General features: G+C 41.7%; 1 protein-coding gene across 1 annotated transcript in view; it reads right to left on the bottom strand.

The window, feature by feature from the left end:
• The window catches only part of Ak9 (adenylate kinase 9), a 108893-nt gene that overhangs the window by 2260 nt on the left and 84774 nt on the right, over nt 1-21859 (bottom strand). Inside the window, exons 29-38 of the mRNA XM_026787467.1 lie at nt 20848-21054; nt 18759-18977; nt 16948-17161; nt 9720-9921; nt 7876-8022; nt 7548-7768; nt 4509-4705; nt 3071-3240; nt 2480-2578; nt 1101-1203 (exon numbers count right to left, since the gene is read on the bottom strand). Of these exons, the coding sequence (XP_026643268.1) occupies nt 1101-1203; nt 2480-2578; nt 3071-3240; nt 4509-4705; nt 7548-7768; nt 7876-8022; nt 9720-9921; nt 16948-17161; nt 18759-18977; nt 20848-21054 (1779 nt within the window). The remainder of the gene's footprint in view (nt 1-1100; nt 1204-2479; nt 2579-3070; nt 3241-4508; nt 4706-7547; nt 7769-7875; nt 8023-9719; nt 9922-16947; nt 17162-18758; nt 18978-20847; nt 21055-21859) is intronic.

The raw sequence follows: 21859 nt of genomic DNA, 5'->3' as shown, positions 1-21859 counted from the left end.
TCCCTGGCACGTGTAAAACAGGCCTGTGACACGACTCCTCCCCGGTGATCCTCCCTGACACATGTAAAACAGGCCTGTGACACGACTCCTCCCCGGTGGTCCTTCCTGGCATGATGGCATTATGCCAGATGGAAGCCAGCTTTCTCCCCATCTCTCCTTTGGTTTTTCTCTCAGATTTTTATTTTTCAGGCAGTCTTGCTCTGCAGCTCAAATAGCCACCATTGCAAGCTAACTTTCTAGGCAAACTGAAAACCAAAACAAAACAAAGTGTTTAAGAAGTTGTAATAAACCTGTAAAATTGTGGTTTTGACATTTATCTTGAAGAACTAAAAAGCAATAATAACTCCAGGAGACTAGTGAGGGGCTCAGTAAGTAAAGGTTCTGCAAGCCTGGTGACCTGAGTCTGACCCTAGAAACACATGTAAAATTGGGAGGAGAGAACCAACTCTGTAGAGTTGTCACCTGGCCTCTACACACACACACCATGACACATGTCCCCTCCCGTCATGGGCAGGGCACGCACACCCATGCACAAATAATAATTTCAAAATTAAATTACTTTGAAACAGAAATTGATGAGTGACAAATGTCACTATTTTAAAAATAATTATATAGTTATATCTGCATGAAGCAAATGTGATTTGAGTGGATTTGGGATAAAACATGGGTTTTGTAGTTCACCTATCCTGGAATTCTTTTGTGGAGTAAGTTAACCTTTGGCAGGCCAACGCAACATTTCAAATCATTAAAAAAGAAGGAGAAGGAGGAAGAGGAGGAATAAAGAGGAGGAGGAGAAATCAAAACTAGGCATCCAATTTACATGTGAGTAGTTTTAAGACCGCCCATCACCCCTCGCTGGGGTACTGACCGCCCCCCTCCCTCCCCTCGCTGGGGTACTGCTGTTTCAGGCATTGGTTATAGGAGTTCACAGCTTTCATTTTAACAACCACCTGTAAATGATATAGTTAAAGAGTGCTTTACAACTTAAAATCGGGAAATTTTGCCTGGAACCCCAGTTATAAAAGCAGAAGTTACTGTTAGAAGAGACCCCTGCATTCTTGTAACGTGTATGTGTATTGTAGAAAATCCCGCAACAGAACCTGTTCCAGATACCCAGGCAAAGGGAGACTGGTGAGGTGGATGGATTCCTTTAGCGGAGGAAGCTTGTGGGGGAGCTTCTGGTCCCAGTAACGCATCGGCAGCCTAGGGATACAAAAATCGTTAGACGCATGCGCACACACATCCATGCAGAGCATATAGACACAAATGTGAGACAAGGCTCACCGCCTGCTGTACCTCCCGGAGAAAATTTACACAAGGGAGAAGACTAGGAGTTCTAGCAGCTTCTTTGATTTTCGATTTCCCACAATCGTGTAACCTACTCCACAGCTAAGAACAACTTCGAACTCCTAATTCTGCTCCCACCTTCTGAGTGCTGGGAATGAGCCACCATGCCTGGCTCCGGGGTTCCAACCTTGATCACCTCTTTATCAGATTTCTTAATTTTCACAGCGACTATATAAAACTTTTTCATTCTTATGAAAAAATTGAATTATCTAAGTGGCGCCTTCATTCCCGCGATGAATAAATACCCCTGTGGCCAAGGTGGAGGACACTGGGGTGGTGGCAGGAGGGGTGACCAGTGGAGAGAGGAGGGCCTGAGGGTGGGAGCTCCAACCTGCCTCGTATATTGTTTAGGATTGCTCTATTAACCGCTAAACACCATTTCTGCCTCCACCCATTCCTGACATCTCATGGAAGATCTTATTCCTAAGCAAAACTGATTTTAATACTGGCCTAGCTTACAAGCCGGCAATACACGCTATGGCCCATAGGATCAAGTCTAAATGAAATGCTGTTTGGTGGTGTTGCTCGAACCTCTGTATGCTACCCTGCTGACCTTCAGCCCTGCCACATTAGGCAGGCTGACTTTCCTACAGTTCCTGGGTCTCCAGGGACAGGTTGTTTGCAGGTCCATTGGCTTGGCATCTGGCCCTTTATCCCTTATTCTAGTCTATTCCTGGTCCTTACTCAGACAGTCCAATCATACCAGTGTGCTACGCCTTTTCTCACTCTTTGGGCCAAAAGATTCTATTATTATGGCAGGGCAGCGGTGGCGCACGCCTTTAATCCCAGCACCTGGGAGGCAGAGGCAGGGGGATCTCTGTGAGTTTGAGGCCAGCCTGGTCTACAAAAGGAGTTCCAGGACAGCCAAAGATACACAGAGAAACCCTGTCTTGAAAAACCAAACCAAACCAAAACATTCTATTATTATCAGGTACTCAAAAATCTACCATTTGTTCTGGAGTTTTATGCTTTGGGACAAAGCAGTGCTTATCCACGCTCCCTCTGTGTGTGTGTGTCCCCGTGTCTGTGTGTCCCCGTGTCTGTGTGTCCCTTCCCTTTTCTTCCACAGTTTCAAGAACAGTAGATGGGGCATAGAACATGATAAATATTTACAATTGGTGAATAATCTTACCTCAAAAATTTCTGCAGTTTTTCTTCACTCTCGCAAATAAATATACGATCCCGATACTCTACGGCATATTGAATGTTACCAGGCACCAGGGCGTCATATCTGAAAAACGAAAAACGAGACAAAACAAAAACCACGGTGTAATTAATACATGTAGCTTTGTAATTAATATCTTAGCATTGATATGGAGTACTGTATAAATAAAATGCCAAAAATGTGTCATTTTTTCTGCTTCCGCAGCTCAAGTAAGAAAGGACTGTTTCCCCAGGTGATCAGCATGGTAAGACTGTTTCTTCGTGAGTTGGAGAGATGGCTCAGAGGTTAAGAGTGCTTGCTGTTCTTGAAAAGGACAGGACTTGGGGTTCCCAGCATGTTTACCCCATGTTGGGTGACTCCCAATGCCCATAGCTCTAGTTCCAGGGGATCAGATGTTCTCTTGTGGCCTCTGTGGGCACCTGCATGCACACGGTACACACACACACACACACACAAACACACACACACGAAAATAAAAATAAATCCTTAAAAACAGTCCCATGGACCCATGGTACTGAGCAGGGGTGTGGGGTCTGTCCTGCGAACATGAGGGCTTGCCTTTGTTTTCCGTCAAGGTAAGTCACTGGGCAGTAGCCTTGGAGCTCAGCACACTTGGGAAATCGACTCTTGAGCTCTGACAGGGTCAGCCTTTTGGGGAGCATGGCAGCAGGTGGGAGTGGATGAGGTGCCAAGGGGGGCACGTACGATTCTGGGTTCATCAGAAATTTCTATTAAGAAAAGGGGTACAACAGCAAGAGCATTTAAAACAGCAATAATACACCAATCAAAATCCTTTCCCATTCAGGCCATCTGAGAGAAGCTATTGTAACTTCTCCTATAAGAAGTTCTGCAGGATAATAATCCCAAGCAACCAAAGGTCTCTTCTTACATAGTATTATTTTAGTTCCTATTCTATGACAAGGACTAGGGAGTCCTTCGTCATCACCTGCCAGTCTACCTGTGCCCTTTAGGGCTCTCCTGTGTCAACAGTTGCTCTGAAGGATGCAAAGGCACAAAATATCTGCCAGGACTTCTGTTTTGAAAATTCTGTGATTATTCTGATATAAGTAGTAAAGAAGTATGATATAAGGAAAGAAGCACTCCCAAAGTAAAGAAATTAAAGTTATTGTTCTCTGGAGGAAAATAAAATATTCAGATTAGTTTTCATTATTGTCTTCAGTTACAAACCATTATGTGTCATCAAATCACAGGTATCAAAATATTGGAATCAATATCTGGTTAGACTTTTGAATCCATAGGTGCAAGTAGTCCATTCTCCATATCCGTGGCCTGTGCAGCCTCAGATTCAGGCTGGAGGGGTTCAGGAAAAAGACTAGTTCTTTACTGAACTTGTCTGCCTTTTCCCTCACACAAGTCTCCAAACAACACAGCCTAGCAACTATTTACAAGCTTTTTACATTGCATTAGATAAGCCATCTACAAGTGTTTCCATGGATGTGGGAGGGTTTGCATAGGTTTGGTTATATGCAAATGCTACCCGCTTTGTAATTGAGCATCCATAGATTTTGGCACCCTTGGAGGGGATGTCCTGGAACCAATCCTCACAGATGCTGGGGATAACTAGTGCTGTTTTATTTACTTATTTTTTAAGTATGGAAGACATCAATTCCATACTTTGCTTCATTCCTACTAATTTTGTTTTACTCCCTCATCTCTTGAAGCTGAATCCCCTGGTATCTTTCCGTGGGCTGAGTCCAGATGCTTCACGCTCCCTCCGTTGGGGAGACTCAACTGTTGGCTTTCCCTGCCTGATAAGTAACCCAAGACCCACCACTGACCAAAGCCTTCAAAATGTTTCTGGGGCTGGGGCAGTCCAGGGCTACTCTTTGAGTTTCTCTCTGATCCTAGAGTCACAGGTTCCAATAATGGGGTTCTTGGTCCCAATTTTCTAAGTGTTCCCAAGGGTGCCTGTTCTTCTCATCAAGACAAGTAATTTTCCTTCCTTAATAAATATTTAGATAAGAAACAAACTTACGTTTAGCTTTTCTTGAGAACCCATTTTATAATAGTGTCCTCTGAACTCTGCTGCAAATTCCAAGCTGTTAGTTACAGAACAATCAACTAACTCATAAGATTCTGCTAGGCTGACGGGGCAGAACTGCCCAAACTCTCCCAGACGAGAAATCAGCTCTTCAGGCGTGATACATAACTTGTCAATGCAAGCAGCTTTCCCTGTTATTAACATATTAATTATTATATATTTTCACAGGAAATATAATGGTTAAAAAGTAAAATAATTTCAGTTAGACACCACTATATTAACAGTACACAGTCTCACATTCTAAACGACAGAGTAAAAAGTAAAGTTACTATAAATGCATATGGTGGTGGAAGTCTACAATCCCAAGTTCTGGAGGCTGAGGCAGGGGGATTGCCACAAATTCTAGGGCAGCCTGGGCTACACAAAACCTCTCTCAAAACAAGCAAGCAAACTAACGAAACAAAAGTTATTCTTCATGCCTACACCCTCTCCGCCTACTACCCATCCTAAGCAGTGTCCACTATTGTGTTTATGCCTTTTAAAATATTTTTCTATACATACATATAAATACATATATATGTGTGTGTGTTTTTTGCATATAGCGTATTCATGCCATTACTGTAAACATTATTTTGCAACTTATCAGTTGCTTGTCTGTGATATCTTTCTCTGTTGACTCAATTCTGTAGATATGTTTAATCTTGGTTTGTTTTTGTGTTCAAGAGACATGTTTTGATTCTATGTATCCCAGGCCTTGACCTTGTGGTCATCTTATGTCATTATATTAGGGCTCCCCCATGCTCAGTCACCTGGTTCCTTCAAATTTATGCATAGCAAATTCTACTACACAAACATATAAACTATAAGACTTTTAACTTATGTATGTATATATGTGGTTTACTTAAATATTTGTCTTTCTTGTATATTTTCATTCTAGTTTTTAGGTATTATCAATTATATACAAATAATAGTTATATACACATATTTTATATAATTCAATACTTACATATACATATATACATCTGTATGAATGGGCATACACACACATCTATGTTCTAACAAGTATTTCTACCCAATTCTGATACTAACTTCTAGTCCAGTGACCATAGCCCTCTTTCAGTGAGGTGGGTATTGAAGAACATTGTCTTATTGGTTGCCATCTTTCACTGACCTCCTGAAAGCAAGGAATGACCAGTGTGGCCTCGGCACCCTTCCCAGAAAGGTCCTTAGACTGTACACTGCTGGAATCTGGGATTTTCCAAGTGGCAACATCTGTGGCCTGACTGAGTCAACAAAGCTGAACTGGACTCCTTGGCTCTCCTTCTGATCTCCACGAAACTGGATACCAGCCATGAACTGTGACCACTTCAATAGGTCCTGGTCCACTCGGAAGAGTTCAGAGTAGCAACTGGCAGGGTCTCCTAACATCTTTGTATCTTTCAGGGCTCAGAGGTTTCTGGAGTAGGGTTACTTGCCTAATACAAAGTGATGTTGTTACTTGCTACCTAATTTCCCCAATTCCTCTGTTAATTTGAACATAAGTCTGACTGTGTCACTGATTGTTTATCACTGACTGAACAGAACTCTGATTGGTTCACTGCGTCCTTGTGTCATGAACATCACTGCAGGACACAGACTGGGCTGTTCAGTCACGCGTCTGGTGCTGCTGTGAATTTGTGCTTGCCCTGTTGTTCATACCTTAGAAATTGTTCCCTTTGGATGTGAATATTTGTTTCTAATGACAAGGATATACCAAAAGCACCTGCCTTTAATACCAGAACACTGGAGGTAGAGGCAGGTGGATTTCTGTGCATTCAAGACCAGCAGGGGCTACATAGTGAGCTGCTGCCTGGAAAAACAAACAAACAAACAAACAAACAGAAATACCTCAAAGTTAGCTTAGTTTTCTAAGCTGAACTGTGTTCTCAAAAGAGACATTGAAGGATTCACTGCATCTTTGAATGTAGCCACTTTTGAGAACAGAGTCAGATGGACAAAGACACAGAGGAGCATGACATGTGACAGACAAAAAGAATGACAAGCAATAAAGAGATAGGGTTGTCATGGTGACTCTGAAGCCAACGATTGTTGGTTATGCTGGAAACAAAAAAGAAGGCACGAAGCCGACCCTCCCATAAAGTCCTCAGAGAAAGCATGACACCGCCAACACCTTGGTTTTGAACTTCCAGCCTTGTGAATTCTGACACGATACATTTCTGTCTTTCGATCCACTCAGTTTTTCCTTGTAGCCCTAGGAAACTAAAACAATTCCAAAGGCCCGGGTCTCTGTCATGCTGGCAGTCTGCTTTCCCTTGCCTTTTCAAAGGCTTGTTCCCCTACGAGACTGCCTGCTGGTGTGGTGATGAGGAGTAGGAACTCTGGCCCTCAGGAAGCCAGGGTTCGAGGCCAGCCTGAGATACACGGGCAGTAAATAAATAAACAATTATCCAATTGATGCTGCCATTTCAGGCATGACTAAGGAGAGAGTTCTAGGGTCATGGAAGCTTCCACCAAGATTTTAGAAGAGGGCTTGGAGGCCAAGCAGTGTGTGGTGAACTCAATCAACATCTCTCCAGATGGCTCCTGAGACTGTGTTGCTTGAAGTTGAGATGGGGGGGGGGCTATTAGGAACAAGTACCCAAACCGAGTGGATTACGTGACAGAAATGTATTGTTGCAAATAAAACACAATGAAAGTGCAGGGATGTTAGGGATGCCAAAGATATGGAAGGTCTGCTGAGGAAAGCTGAAGTTGGAGCCAGCCCAAGAGAGAGGTCATATGGGCCACACATGGGTATCCTTGGGGTGGGAAGGGTTGCTGTGGTTTCAGATGTTGGACATAGAGCTGTGGATGTATCATTTGGCCTCATAATATCTTGCTAGGCTCCTATCTATCCCTCCCTTTCTTTTAGACACCTGAGGTTGTTCTCTGGCCTTCATACTCTCTCTCTCTCTCTCTCTCTCTCTCTCTCTCTCTCTCTCTCTTTCACACACACACACACACACACGTACACACATACACATAATAACTTACCTTCCTTTATTTTTTCCATGTATGTCTGTATGTACTTATTCATCTGCTGGATGTCTTTAATGACTTCATTCCACACCCACCACTTACTGTGAAATCCATCAATCACATGCCAGTTTTGATGCTGTTCTTGGTAAAACTGCCTGATCTCACTGACATTTTTACGGTACTTGGCATTCTTGTAAGCTATAATCTGTGTGCTGTTGTGCAGTGGATAAGGCGTACTAAGAAGAAAACAGGGCAGGGGTGGAAAAGTTGTTGAAGGCCTGCGACATCCCTTGTATGCATGGTCAGGGTCACCCCAGTCCCACAGTTCCCTCAGGAAGATTACCTCTGCTCCATCTTTTTCTCGAAGAGCAATCTCTTGAATATCTCCTTGGATGGCACGTCCAACTCAAAGATGACCATGGGAATGATTGACCTCGTCTCCAAGATATTCATCTGGTTTGTGGTTACAGGGTAGCCATCAATGACCACACTAGCAGACAAACAAAAAACCAGAAATTCCACATTCCTTTTTTCTCATAATTCCCTTATGTCTTCCAGTACAGATCTCTGTCTTTGAGTACTCCTAGGCTTTTCCTTATGACACCGATACATTTTTTTGTGTGTGTTTTCTCCTCTGTCTTTACATCTTAACCTTTAGTCATCCCTAGACATCGAGGTGGGCAGGACACACATCCACAGCTTTGGAAGCAGAGGCAGGAGAGCCACATTCATCCATCCATATGCTCAGCACCACACAACTAGGTTTTGGTAGAATTTGGGAAGCACATCTCCTATACCTTGAAAACTCCATATTCCTAGTGTTATCACTATAAGCACAAACAATAGAATGAATACAGGCAGGCCTAGATTTGAAACCATGTCTTGGTTTTTAGCAAAATAGGAGAAAATTCTATTTACCCCTTTGGGCAGTTTTAAAGATAGGGAGCAGGTATGAAAAGCAACTGGAAGAGGGCAATGCATGGACCAGATGCTAAGTGAGCAGTCATGTGTGCTCTGGGAGGAGATGCTCTTGCTGCAGAAGATTGGGGAATTTGTGAGGTATTTGGTATGGGGAGCTTGTGAGGCCTGCCAAACATGCGTGAGAACAAAAATTATGAGAATTACAGCCCAGCAGTCAGAGATAACAAGATTGTCTACCAAACTGAAAGGAAACGAAAATTCTTTAAAAATCCAGAAATTCTGAGAATAGTCTCATAGACAAATCAGAAAGCTGCTCACGTGGCTGGTGGCCATCAGTGAGGATTTATTTGTCCTGAATGATAGGGCTCACTTGCCAATGCTCTCCAATGGAGTGCAGGGCCTAGCTAGAAGTCTCCAGCAGAGAGGGTAAATGACACAGCCAGCTCACTGTAGTCTGCAAGAGAGTGACACATTGCTTTCTTTTGAACAATACTTCTTTCTACTGGGAAAGGCCACTTGAGTGGCTCTCAGGATTGGGGAAAAGAAGCTAGGGTGGCTGAGCAGTCTTCATCCTGGGATGAAGGTGGGATAACCTGAGACTCGTTGAGGAAAGCTAAGCCCCAGAGAAGAAATACTCAGTGTGGATATGCCCCTGCTTCTCCCGAAGGCTGTCACCCAAGAGTGCTCCCAGCCCTGAAACTAGAGGAACTAACTCTTCGATGACTTGACTCAAAGCCACTTGCAGAGGAGCCAGGGGTTCTAGGTATACAATGATCGTGACTAAGCCAGGGGATTCTAGTGACCTGGATCCCAGACCAGAGAGCATTGGTGTTCGCTGAGGTGTGACCAATGGCTGTAATAGACAAGAAGAAAGATAAGCAGAGGACAATGAACTGAGAACGAAGCCACGTATCCAGTGTTCCTGTCTGAATACGGCATTACAGGAGGGGCACGGCTCTCTTTACAGGGACCTGGGCCTGAGAGGAACCATGTGCCTGGGACCACATCACCCGAGAACTAAAGAGGGCCCTTCCACCCTTCCATGGAGCAGCAACAACTATTGGGGGGTAAGAAAGTCACAGTGGCCTCGTCTGTGGACCATGCAGGAGTTGCTGAAGGGAGTAATGAGGTCTTTGGGCTAATCTGCCATGAGTTCAAGCCATGGATCTTTACAGGAAATGAGAATGTTTCCATGGTAAGTGCTCGGTCTGAGAAGCACACTGGCAGTTACGCCCTCTCCCCTTTCTTCCACCCCAGCTCCCTTACCCTATAGTATTGCACACACTTTCCATCAGGGAGAGGTCTAGAGCTTGAATAGCAAGTGCATCCGGCACTGTCATTCCCTTGTGAAGGTGCCAGTTGATCATGAGTGACAGCTCCGTATCTGGGTGATTGCTTAACATGCTACGCAGCGCGTCTCCTACTGACAGACGTTTTAAGCCATATTCACTTGCAAGCTTCTTGGCAACTAGAAAACACAAAACACGAAGCCTATTTCAGTTCACACATTCGTCAGTCAACCTTGCTTTCGGATTCTGGCCGATGGCACCAATAGCAAGCTTAGCTTCATATTCTTCAAAGAATTGTCAATGCTGTTAGCTTTACTACAGGCTTGTGACTTTAGAATCTGGTTAATGAACCAGCTGGGTTTGTTTTGTTTTCTTTTTAGGGAAAAAATGAATTTATTTTTATCTCATGTGCTTTAGTGTTTTGTCTACAGTGAGGGTATCAGATCTTTGAGTTACACACAGTGGTGAGCTGCCCTGTGGGTGCTGGGAATTGAACCCAGGTCCTCTGGAAGAGCAGTCAATGCTTTCTGCAACTAAACTCTCTCTCCAGTCCTCATCTTTCTTCTTCTTCTTTTTTTTTTTTTATAATCAAACCAATACTTAAGCAGCTTATTGTTTCTGCACGATGCAGCAAATGAGGCCAAGCACCATGGGAATGCTGTGTGCATTGGTATTTAGTATGCTGCCAAACAAAACAATGTAACAATCTGGGTCCTGTAGACATGGCTCAGAGGTTAAGAGCACTGACCGCTCTTCCGGAGGTCCTGAGTTCAATTCCCAGCAACCACACGATGGCTCACAATCATCTGTAATGAGGTCTAGTGCCCTCTTCTGTCATAAAGTCAAACATGCAGATAGAGCATTCATATATACATAAAATAAATAAATAAAAACCAATGTAACAAGCCTACTTGACTGGCTTACACCATTCCCCAGTCCACTACACACTGCAATGAAGACATCAATCCCTAACCGATCATGGGTCTCAATAACCTTCTAGGAAATAGTTTTTAAAAATCACACAGGCATACTTTACATTTTGTTTTACTTAATTTATATTTATTTTACATGTATGGGTGCTTTGCCTGTGTGTGTGTGTGTTGTTGTACCATGTGTGTGCAGCACCTATAGAGGTCAGAAAAAGGTTTCAGATGCCCTTGGATTGGAGTTATAGATGACTGTGAGCTGCCATGTGTGTGTCTAGAATTGAACCCAGGTCCTCTAGAAGGGCAATCAGTGCTCTTAACCACTGAGCCATCTCTAGACCCCTACTTTACACTTTAATACAGGTTTATAGCTTCGGAGTGATGTGGGATTCCCCTCTGTAGGCAGTGAATACCATTGGTTAAGAAAGAAGCTGTTTTGGGCCTCTGATAGGATAGAGCAGAACTGGGGGTGGGGGTAAACTGAATGCTGGGAGGAAGAAGGTGGAGTCATGAAGAAGCCATGGAGCCACTGCCAGAGACAGACATGCTGGAACCTTGTGGGTAGGCCACAAGCCCCATGGTAAAATATAAAATAATGGAAATGGGTTAAATCAAAATGTAAAAGCTGGCCAATAAGAAGTTAGAGCTAATAGGTCAAGCAGTGATTTAATTAATACAGTTTCTGTGTGGTTATTTCAGGAGTCTGGGTGACGGGGAAACAAAAAAGCAGCCTCCTTATTACATAAGAGGAGAAAGAATTTTTCCTGTGAGTTTATTTGATGTTTTAGTGGCATGAAAAATTGAATTCTAACTTTATAGCTTAGAAGAACCAAAGCCCACTATGAATAGATATGGGCCATTGAATAGAACAGATAGAGGTCAATGAATAGGGAGTTAGAGGTAATTGAATAGTAGGGAGATAGAGGTCATTGAGTAGAGAGATAGAGGCCATTGACTAGAGAGGTAGAGGTCATTGAATAGAGAGATAGAGGTCATTGAATATAATAGATAGAGGCCATTGACTAGAGAGGTAGAGGTCATTGGCTGAGAGACGAGTTTATGGTGACTGTTCCCAAGGAACAGGTGAAATCTCAGATTCTGAACCTCAGTTTTCCTACAAACTCTGGAACCAAATGTGCTCAAATTCTAAAACTAAATGTGCTTTCAAAATTAGACATAGTGTTAAAAGCTACCTTCCATTTCAACAGAGAGGTGAGAAGTCAGATTGTTGTCAATGTTTTTAGCCCTGGGATGGAATTTTATTTCAGATGAGTACATTCTGTTGTGCTTGGTAAATACCATTGTCTTGTAAACATTTGGAATACAACTCTTTTGTCATGTTAAGAAAATTAAAACTTAGAAAACTAAATTTAAAAAATTTAAATTAAATTTATTTACTATTTATTTGTGTGTATGTGTAAAGGTCAGAGGATCTCATGTGTTTCATGTCATTCTTTTCTCTCTCTCTCTCTCTCTCTCTCTCTCTCTCTCTCTCTCTTCCTCCCCACCTTTTATGTGTGTATGTATGTGTGTGTGCATGTGCGTGTGTGTCTTTTGAGGCAGGATCTTTCACTGGCCCAGGCCTTTCCAAGTAGGCTAGACTGCTTGGCCAAGGAGCCTTGGGGTTCTGTCTGTCTCTGCCTCTCTATGCTGTGATTACAAAATGTACACCATCATATCTGATTTTTCAGATGGGTTCTGGAGCTTGATCTCAAGTCCCGTGCCTACAAGGTAGGCACTTTATCCATTGAGGCAACTCCTCCAACCCCTGGACAAAAAATGTAAAAGAATGATGTTTAAAATATCAATATATTAAAAAGGATACCAATAAATGGGTGAATTAAGGAAGACAACAAAGAAGATGAAAGCTAAATTCATTAGAGAGAGAAATATGCTAGAAAACGACCAATTGGAAATCTTGGAAATGCAAATCTCAATAAGTCAAACTTAAAAGAAATGACTGAAAGCATCAGCGACAGCTTAAGTGGAAGAACACCGGAGTTTGAAAACTGAAATTGGTGAATTATTATATTCAGAGAACAATAAAGAAAATTAAGAAAGAATAGACAAGACACTTCAGATCTGTAGGACACTATCAAAGGGCCATTTAAAGAGTTTAATCAGTATAGACAAAGGGGTAATACAGGCCCAGAAAGCCCATCAGTGAAATAATGATGGGAAATTTGTCAAGTCTTGGGAAAGATAGAGATGACTAATTATAGAAGACAGACTCCCAACTAGACATAATCAGAACAAAAATTATAATTAAGCATTATAATTCAAGTACAGAACAAAGAAAGAATATTAAAATCTTTATGAGAGAAACGTCAAGTCACACATGAATGTTTCTCTGAAGAAACTCTAAAGGCCAGGAGGGTTTCAGTGAGGAACTTCACACCTTGAAAGAAAATAGATTATTGTACCCAACCAAATCATCCTTTACAATAGAAAGAGAAATAAAGACCTCCTAAGACAAGCATGAATAAGAGAGTCCCTGATACTGGAGAGGAATTGGATGAGATGAGCAAGATTCTCAGGGGCAAGAAAGAATCAATTTCACATGAAGAGTAGATAAACAACTGAGAATTAGGAACAAATCAAACACTACCAATTCAGGAAAGCACCCCAACTCTAGCACAAATAAGGCAGAAATGGATACAGATTATTTGAAACAACTAGAATGGAAACAAAGCAGGGTAGAAGTACCACATGCCTTTCAAAGGCATAGGTTTACTGACTAGACTTAAAACAAGTATGTCCTAACAGTTTGCTGCCTGCAAGAAACTCAGCCAAGGTGTACTTAGACGGAAAGTGAAAGGATAGAAAATAATATTCTAAGCAAAGAATTCTGAAAGCAAGCAAGAGTAACTATATTCATATGTGACCAAACAGAACTCAAGCCAAATTAGTTAGAAGAGACAACGGTTATGTCATATTGATAAAAAGAATGTTATTTAGTGTAATAGGCCTCAGATCTTAGCTCAACTGACTCCACAATGGAAGAGCCATTCAGGCCCTAAAATTCAGCACATAGGCATCCCCATCAGCCAAAATGAAAACAAAGACTGGCTAATAAAGACTTTCTACTGGCTTAAACCTATGTCAGAATAGTCTTCTCTGGTGGATAGCCCACAACAGCACTAAGTTGGTGGGTAGTGGATCTGAATGTGACCAACACATACTGCATTAAATTCTCAAATAGCTATTTTTAAAAAAAATAAATAAAAGGACTAATGTGATTTGAATGTGAAATGTCACCAATAGACTTGTGTATTGAACAGTTGGTCACCAGCTGCTGGCACTGTTTTGGGAAGTTACTGAATGTTTGGGGTGTGGGGTATGCCAAGTATTTGACACAGTGATAAGAAAGTGACTAACAGGGAACCATCCATCAGGAAGATACAATGATGTGCATAACCTCAGAGCACCAACTTCCATAAGTCAACGCTATGGGACACAAAGAGAAAGATGGGCCCAGTGTAACAATAGTGGGTCACTTCAGTAGCTCACTGTCAGCAAAAGTCAACAAAACAACACCAGGGTTATAGCATACTGTAGATCAATGGTTCTCAACCTTCCTAATGCTGTGACCCTTTAATACATTTCCTCATGTTGTGTGGCCCCATGTGAAGTGACTCTATTTGGAGGTGTGGTTTTGTTGGAGTAGGCATGGCCTTGCCGGAGGAAGTGTGTCGTGGTGGGAGCAGCCTTTGAGGTCTCAGAAGCTCAAGTCAGTTTTCTGCCTGCAGATCAAGAAGTAGAACTCTCAGCTTCTACTCCAGGACCATGTCTGCTTGCATGCTGTCATGTGTCCCACAACGATGATAATGAACAAAACTTCTGAAACTGTAAGGAAGTCCCAATGAAATGATTTCCTTTATAAGAGCTGCTGTGGTTATGGTGTCTCTTCATAGCAATAGAAACCCTAAGACAACCCCCAACCATAAAATTATTTTTTGTTGCTACTTTATAACTGTAATTTTGCTACTGTTATGAAATATAATGTAAATATCTGATATGTGCTCCCCAATGGGCTTGCAACCCACATTTTGAGAATCGTTGCTACAAGGCAGCTGTATGTAACAGACACCAACTGAGGCATAGTATATATTCTTTTTTAGCACATGGAAGTTTTTCCAAAATAGATCGTGCATGAGGCTGCAAAGTAACTCCTAACAATTGCAAACTGAGATAACTCCCAGTGTCTCAGGTCAGAAGGGACAAAACATTAGAAATCACAGGAAGAATGGCTACATGAATTATACAAACACTTGGAGATCAGCCATGTTTCTAATGAAAATGGTACCACTGAAAGAGAGAAAAGGGAAACAGGAAAAGGTTGTAGAGTCACATGAAAATGGAAATGTAACCACCAGGACCTGTGAGAAATGGAAACAAAAAACCAAAACCATAAAAAATCAGTACCATAAGGAAAACTTGTAGCTATGAGTGTTTTGATGTGGAAAATCCTTCTGTATATGTGTTGCTTTTATTGGTTAATGAATAAAGAAGCTTCATTGGCCTGTGATAGGGCAGAATAGAGCTAGGTGGGGAAAACTAAACTGAATGCTGGGAGAAAAAAGGCAGAGTCAGGAGACATCATGTAGCTGCCAGAGGAGAAAGACGCAAGCTGCCAGCTAGAACCTTGCCAGTAGGTCACGAGCCTCATGGTAAAATATAAAATAATATAAATAGGTTAATTCTAGATGTAAGAGCTAGCTAGCATTATACTTAAGTAATTGTCCAAACAGTGATTTAAATAATATAGTTTCTGTGTGATTATTTCAGGTCTAAGTGGCTGGACATGAACGAGCAGCCTCCTACTACAGTGTTTACACTTTAAAGCCAGAGATATCAATGGAAAAACCTAATGTGTATCTGACTCTTAAAAAACTAAGAATAAACTAAAGCCATAACCAGCAGATGGAAAGAAATAACAAAATAGAAACTAAACAGCACAAAGCATTAGTGAAACAAAGAGTCGGTCCTTCCAAAAGATAAACAAAAATGACAAACCCTTAGCTAAAGCAAGCAGAAGATGGAGAAACCTAAATAGATAAAACTAGGGATGAAGCTGGATACTCCAACAGATCCTCTGTAATTCATAGGATAATTAGGGAGCATTTTAAAAATCTGTATGTTCGTAGGGGGCATGGAGGTCTTTAGGTCACAGATAAGCACGAGGGAACCCTGAATGTTAAACACACAGGGTTATTCCTTGTATAACCTGCTATCTGGCCAGAAGCTGGGAGCAGATGCGGTTAATAGCCTGGTGACTTTTACACTATCTGTGTGGCTGGAGGCCACACGGGATCCTCCCCCAGACCCTTATCACAAACTTGTCTTATTCAAGTCCATCTTTAGAACCTACCTTCATGGACTTTACAATGAGTTTCATTCCAGTCAAGCCTGATCTGTATTTGCTTACTTTGTTCCTCAAAGAGATCTCTGCAGTCTTTGTTGTGCAAACGGTATTGAGTTAATTATCACCACAATAAGTTTTCACTAAATTGTGCTGTGGTTAACTATAGCTAAAACAGACTACTCGGGGCCAGACTCCAGAAGTTTGAACTAACACCAGCTACTGTTGTGTTGAGCTGAGCTACCTTCTCGCCTCCCACAGATCACCTCTCTGCTGGTCAAGGAAGTTCCAAAGGCCCCTGCATACATCAGTGAGTTAGAAAATGGATGATTTCTGGACACATAAACTACCAAATAAATTTTAATCAAGAGGCAATGGAAAACCAAAGTAAATCAACAACCAAGAATGGGACTGGAGCAGTAATAAAAAATCTCCAGAGAAGAAAAACCCAGTACTGGATCCATGGTTAAAATTATTTTAAACTTTAAAAAATAGTTGATAAAAGTTATTCTCAAAGTATTTCCTCAAATGAAAAGAGAAAGAATCCTTATAAATTCATTACGTGAAGCTAATATTGCCCTGTACTAAACCTAATAAAAACAAGAAAATATAACAAAATAAAAATTACGGACCAACATCCTTGATGACATAGAAGTAAGAGTCCTCCATAAAATATTTGTAACTAGTAATTTTTATATTGAGATCTCGTCTCAATCCAGCCTTAATAATTATTATTTAAAAAAATAAATTCTAGTAAAGAGATAGAGAAAAAGGAATCTTTTTCTACATTGCTGGTGGGGAGGCAAATTAGCACAGGCACCATGGAAACCCCTGGACTTTATGACTGGCTCCTGGGGACTTGGGGCTGGGTTGCAGAGCTCCCTTGATGCTTGAGGAACAAAGACAGACACACTCACCTGTGGTTTTCCCTGACTTGGGAGGCCCCACAATCATAATTCTGACAGGCATAGAAGCTTTGGGTTTGGGTTGCCGGATGTATTTGATTGGGTTCATCATAAATTTTTCTTTGGTTTGTTTACTAGATAAAAAATAAATATACTGACGGTGGATGACAGGGTTAAGAGGGTTCTCTGCATTCTCAACAGGCTTGATTGTCTCTCCTTCGCTTAGCTGTAATAGGATTAAATTCACAAGTTAGATTTAATTTATAAAGCATTTTCTTCAATATATCTGAAAAATTTTAATCTTTATTACATAATAAGAAAACCTCTAATTATAAATATTAACAAAGCAACTGTATATAAAGTACAGGTTATTTCATATTGTATCTAGTCCATGTAATGTTTCTAGCTGATTTTAGTTTATGACAATTACAGTTCTACTTCCCACATAATGACTCATGTTGTATTGACTGTTTCTGACCGAGGGTATGAGATTGTTATACTCATTCACAAACTCATTTATCCTGACAAACAGACCCACTTCTAAAATCTTTTTGCCAATGTGAATGCATGTGGAGATAAGACCTTAATGGGGGCAAGTAGTGTCAAATGAGGGCAAAAGGATAATCAATAGGATGGGGGGGGTCTTATAACAGGAGGCAGAAACACGAATCAGCATACACAGAAAAAGCCCCACATGAAGACGCTATGAGAAGGCAGTCAACTGCTAGACAAGGCAGGAAAGACTGTATGTCAACATCTTGATGAAATCCTTTAGAAACATTTCTAACCTTTACAACTATTGGGCTATGCCAATACCACCCTGAGTGAGCCTGATCTTGAAACTAAGCAGAATTGGGCCTGGTTAGTACTTGGATGGGAGACCTTTAGAACTACTAGAAAATAAATTACATTGGTTAACCTGCCCTATCTCAAGTTTTACTGCAGTATCGGAAGTGGGCAATACAGGTGGTTCTGCCAGGTTATCTTTTAATTCAGACAGAGTTCTTCCGCATTTTTGTATGGACAAAATCCCATCATGCCGTTGACAACAGCCACAAAATGTGAAACACCCAACAAAGACAGCCTAAGGCGTGGGTATGGAATGGAGTAGGAAGAGTGGATAACTAACTGATGTTAGGTCTGAAGATCTTTTTACAGCATCTGAGAGTCAAGCACCATCCTTCCTGAATATGGCAGAGTAGGTGTAAAATAGTTTACTCCCTGTGGTGCTTTAGAAGAAAATGGCCTTCATAGGAAGTATGGCTTTGTTTGAGTAGGTGTGATCTTGTTGGGGGAAGTGTGTCAGTATTGAGGGTAGGCTTTGAGGTCTCCTGTGCCCAAGCTATGCCCAGTATGACACAGACTCCTTCTGCTGCCTGCAGACCTCAGCTCCTTCTCCAGCACCATGTCTGAACTGTAAGTCAGCCCCAATTAAATCTTTCCCTTATGAGTGGTGTGGTGGTCATAGTGTCTCTTCACCAAGACAGTCACACTGCTTCCCTTTGAGAGGCATGCAAAATAGTGATTCGTCAATAGTATCATCAACATTGGCCTTCTTTCTTAGACTGGAATGCAATTCCTGGCTGACTGGCAGTAAATGCTAGGGATACAGACTTTTGGGGCAGGGGCTCAGAGTGCTAGTTCCATGTTAGGTATGTTTTAAATCAAAAGCAAAAATGAAAGTTACATTACTTCGTTTTATCCCCCCCAAATTTTTATAGCTGCATTATACAATATTTACAACTTTTCAAAATGACTATGTCTTCCTAAACAACTTAAAAAAAACAAACATGATGGTTTTCAGATGAATTGTCTGACGTTACCTTTACAGGGTCCCAGTAGCCAAATGAGCTTATGTATTTGTAGGTGAAGGTCAGCATTTTATGAGCCAGGTGTGGGGACACTGGATAACACTTCTCAAAAATGCTTGCACGGTTTTCCACGAGCGGCTTCAATTTCAAGTTCAACACATATTGCACAATGTTAAGTTTCCTAGCTCCATTAACTGTAATTATTGGTACCAGAACCTTCTCAAATTCTTCCTGGTAAGAGAAACGATAAAGCCTGATTTATTTAGTGTTTCTGTTATAGCATATACACAGCTTGTGACTACATCATCATGTAAGGCAGGTATCTTTTAGCTTTACAAGGGGCTGTCTGTAGGGAGATAAACCCATCTTGACCTGGGAGGTGTCCATGTTGCTCTTGGTCTGTGACAAAGGGCCTGCTGCCCTGAAATATTCTTTTGGAATATCACAAAAACTAAGACACTGTTTACTGAGTTTTCTGTCCTGCCCAGTTCCCTTAATCATTAAGTCCCAAAGAAATCACACAGAGGTCTACATTAACTACAAACTGATTGGCCCATTAGCTCAGGCTTCTTAACTCTTAAAACTTATATCAATCCATTATTCTTATCTGTGTTAGCCATGCGGCTCAGTACCTTTTTCAGTGAGGTACTTGCTTCACATCTTGCTTCTTCTGTGGTTTGGGCAAGGACTGTGTCCTTTTCCCAGAATTCTCCTGTTCTCATTGATCTGCCTCTACTTCCTATCTGGTTGTCCCACCTATACTTCCTGCCTGGCTACTGGCCAATCAGCATTTATTTAAAATATAATGGAAAGAATACAGACCATGGTCCCACACCACTTCCCCCTCTTTTTAAGAAGTTAGAGCTAGGGCTGGAGAGATGGCTCAGCGGTTAAGACCACTGACTGCTCTTCCAGAGGTTGTGAGTTCAATTCCCAGCAACCACATGATGGCTCACAACCATCTGTAATGAAATCTGGTACCCTTTTCTGGTGTGTGGGCATACATGGAAGTAGAATGTTGTATACATAATAAATAAATAAATCTTAAAAAAAGAAGTTAGAGCTAATGGCCAAGCAGTGTTTTAATTAATTCAGGTTGTGTGTGTGTGTGTGTGTGTGTGTGTGTATGTGTGTGGTTATTTCGGGTGTAAGCTAGCTGGGCAGCTGGGACAAACAAGCGGCCTGCTCCCTTACAACAAATGACGCTCAGCGTGGGGAAACTTCATCCATATAAAGCCATAAGATTATCAGTGCCCCCAACCAGCAGGAAGTAACCTGGAGAACTATGCCCACATCTAAAAAAATAAGTTTATGGATGTTTTCCTTTGTTTAGAATGTTGGTTACAAGTTGTTATGGCTAATGGTCAGTAGAAAAGCTAAACAAAGGATATTAGATTCAGAGTTCTTTTTTTTTTTTTAAAGAGGGGAAATGGTATGGGATTATGGTCTGTATTCTGTCAATTATATTTTAAACAAATGCTGATTCGCCAGTAGCTAGGAAGGAAGTATAGGTGGGACAACCAGACAGGAAGTAGAGGCGGGTCAATGAGAACAGGAGAATTCTGGGAAGAGGAAAGCTCTCTCGGCAGTTGTGACCTGACCAGAGAAGAAGCAAGATGTGACTGCCCCGCTGAATAAGGTCCTGAACCATTGGCTAACATAGATAAGAATAATGGGCTAATAATGGGCTATATAAGTTATAAGAATTAGTAAGAAGCCTGAGCTAATGGGCCAATCAGTTTATAACTAAGTAGACCTCCGTGTGATTTCTTTGGGACTTAACAATTGTGGGAATTGTTAAGAAACCCTGACAACAAGACACTGAGCCTAACTACCCTCCTTGCATTCTCAAACTGTCACTTGTTAAGCAATGATGAAGGGACAACCATAACCTGTATTATTTGTGGAGGCAAAGGGGTGGCCTAACCTGTATTTTTGTGGTGGCAAAGGGATGGTTTAACCTGTATTTTTGTGGTGGTGAAGGGAAGGCCATAACCTGTATTTTTGTGGTGGTGAAGGGAAGGCCATAACCTGTATTTTTGTGGTGATGAAGGGAAGGCCATAACCTGTGTTTTTGTGGCGGCAAAGGGACAGTCATAACCTGTATCATTTGCAGATTGTTCATTTCGGTTTCAAACTTTTCTCCCATCTCGCTTCGCAGGCGCTCCACGGCTTCTCCTTCCTGCTCCTCATCCTCCTCACTCATCTCCTCCTCGTCTTTCGGGAACTCTTCTTCCAGGATGTTTTCAATATCCTCCTCTTCATCAGGCTCATCGTCACTGAAATCGTCATCATCTCGGAAAGCGCTCTAAGGAAGAGATGGTCCCTTTCCTCTCTATGGGAAATTGGTGTCAGGGAACACTGCTGACCAATAACTGGGAGTATTTTGTAATAACTCGATATTGGTTGGTGGGACAGTAAGAATGTAATGATGGGCACTCAGAAACTTAATGCCGTTAAGATTCTGACACTGTGATGGTCCCACAAGCAAACAGATATGACACTAGTATGTTTTTCTTTATAGTTTTTAGAAATAATATTTAATGCAGCTCACAGATGACAAAATATACAAGCTGCATTGCCAACTTGAAGAAGATCAGTTTCCTTATCTATAAATGGGAAAAACAGCTCACAGGATTTGGGGGAGCATTGGTTGGGTTAATACATGGAAAGTCACTGACCCACATAGAGGAATGAGAACTAACTCCTGAGGGGACCCTGGCCAACTGGAGCATGGAAAATATGACTCTGGCAGGCCTCGCCCTTCCCCTTTTCCTCTTTCTTGTAAGCTATAGATTACATCCCTAAAGCTAGCCACCCAGGCCTATTCCCTTATTTGGACTCTTATTCTAGACTCATTCCTGAGGCTGGCCAAAAAGGTCCAGCTATCAAAGTATTGAAGGCCAGCAACCAAAAGTCCCCTTCTGGCGCCTGAATTAACATCTCCAATAAAAATTAAACACCTCATCCTAACACAGGGTTTCCTCTTTTCCTTTATCAACTGCCTTGTGCCTGTGGGCCACGTCTGTCTCCTCTCCACCCACAGGCAGTTCTTTGTCCCTTCCAGACAATACCCTTTCTCCTCTCCCTGTTCCCTTCCCCTTCTCCCTCAT

This window comes from Microtus ochrogaster, linkage group LG9 (genome assembly GCF_000317375.1).
Source record: "Microtus ochrogaster isolate Prairie Vole_2 linkage group LG9, MicOch1.0, whole genome shotgun sequence".
NCBI classification, from domain to species: domain Eukaryota; kingdom Metazoa; phylum Chordata; class Mammalia; order Rodentia; family Cricetidae; genus Microtus; species Microtus ochrogaster.
Note: the sequence above shows the minus strand (reverse complement) of the source record. Positions and strands in the feature narration are given on the sequence as shown.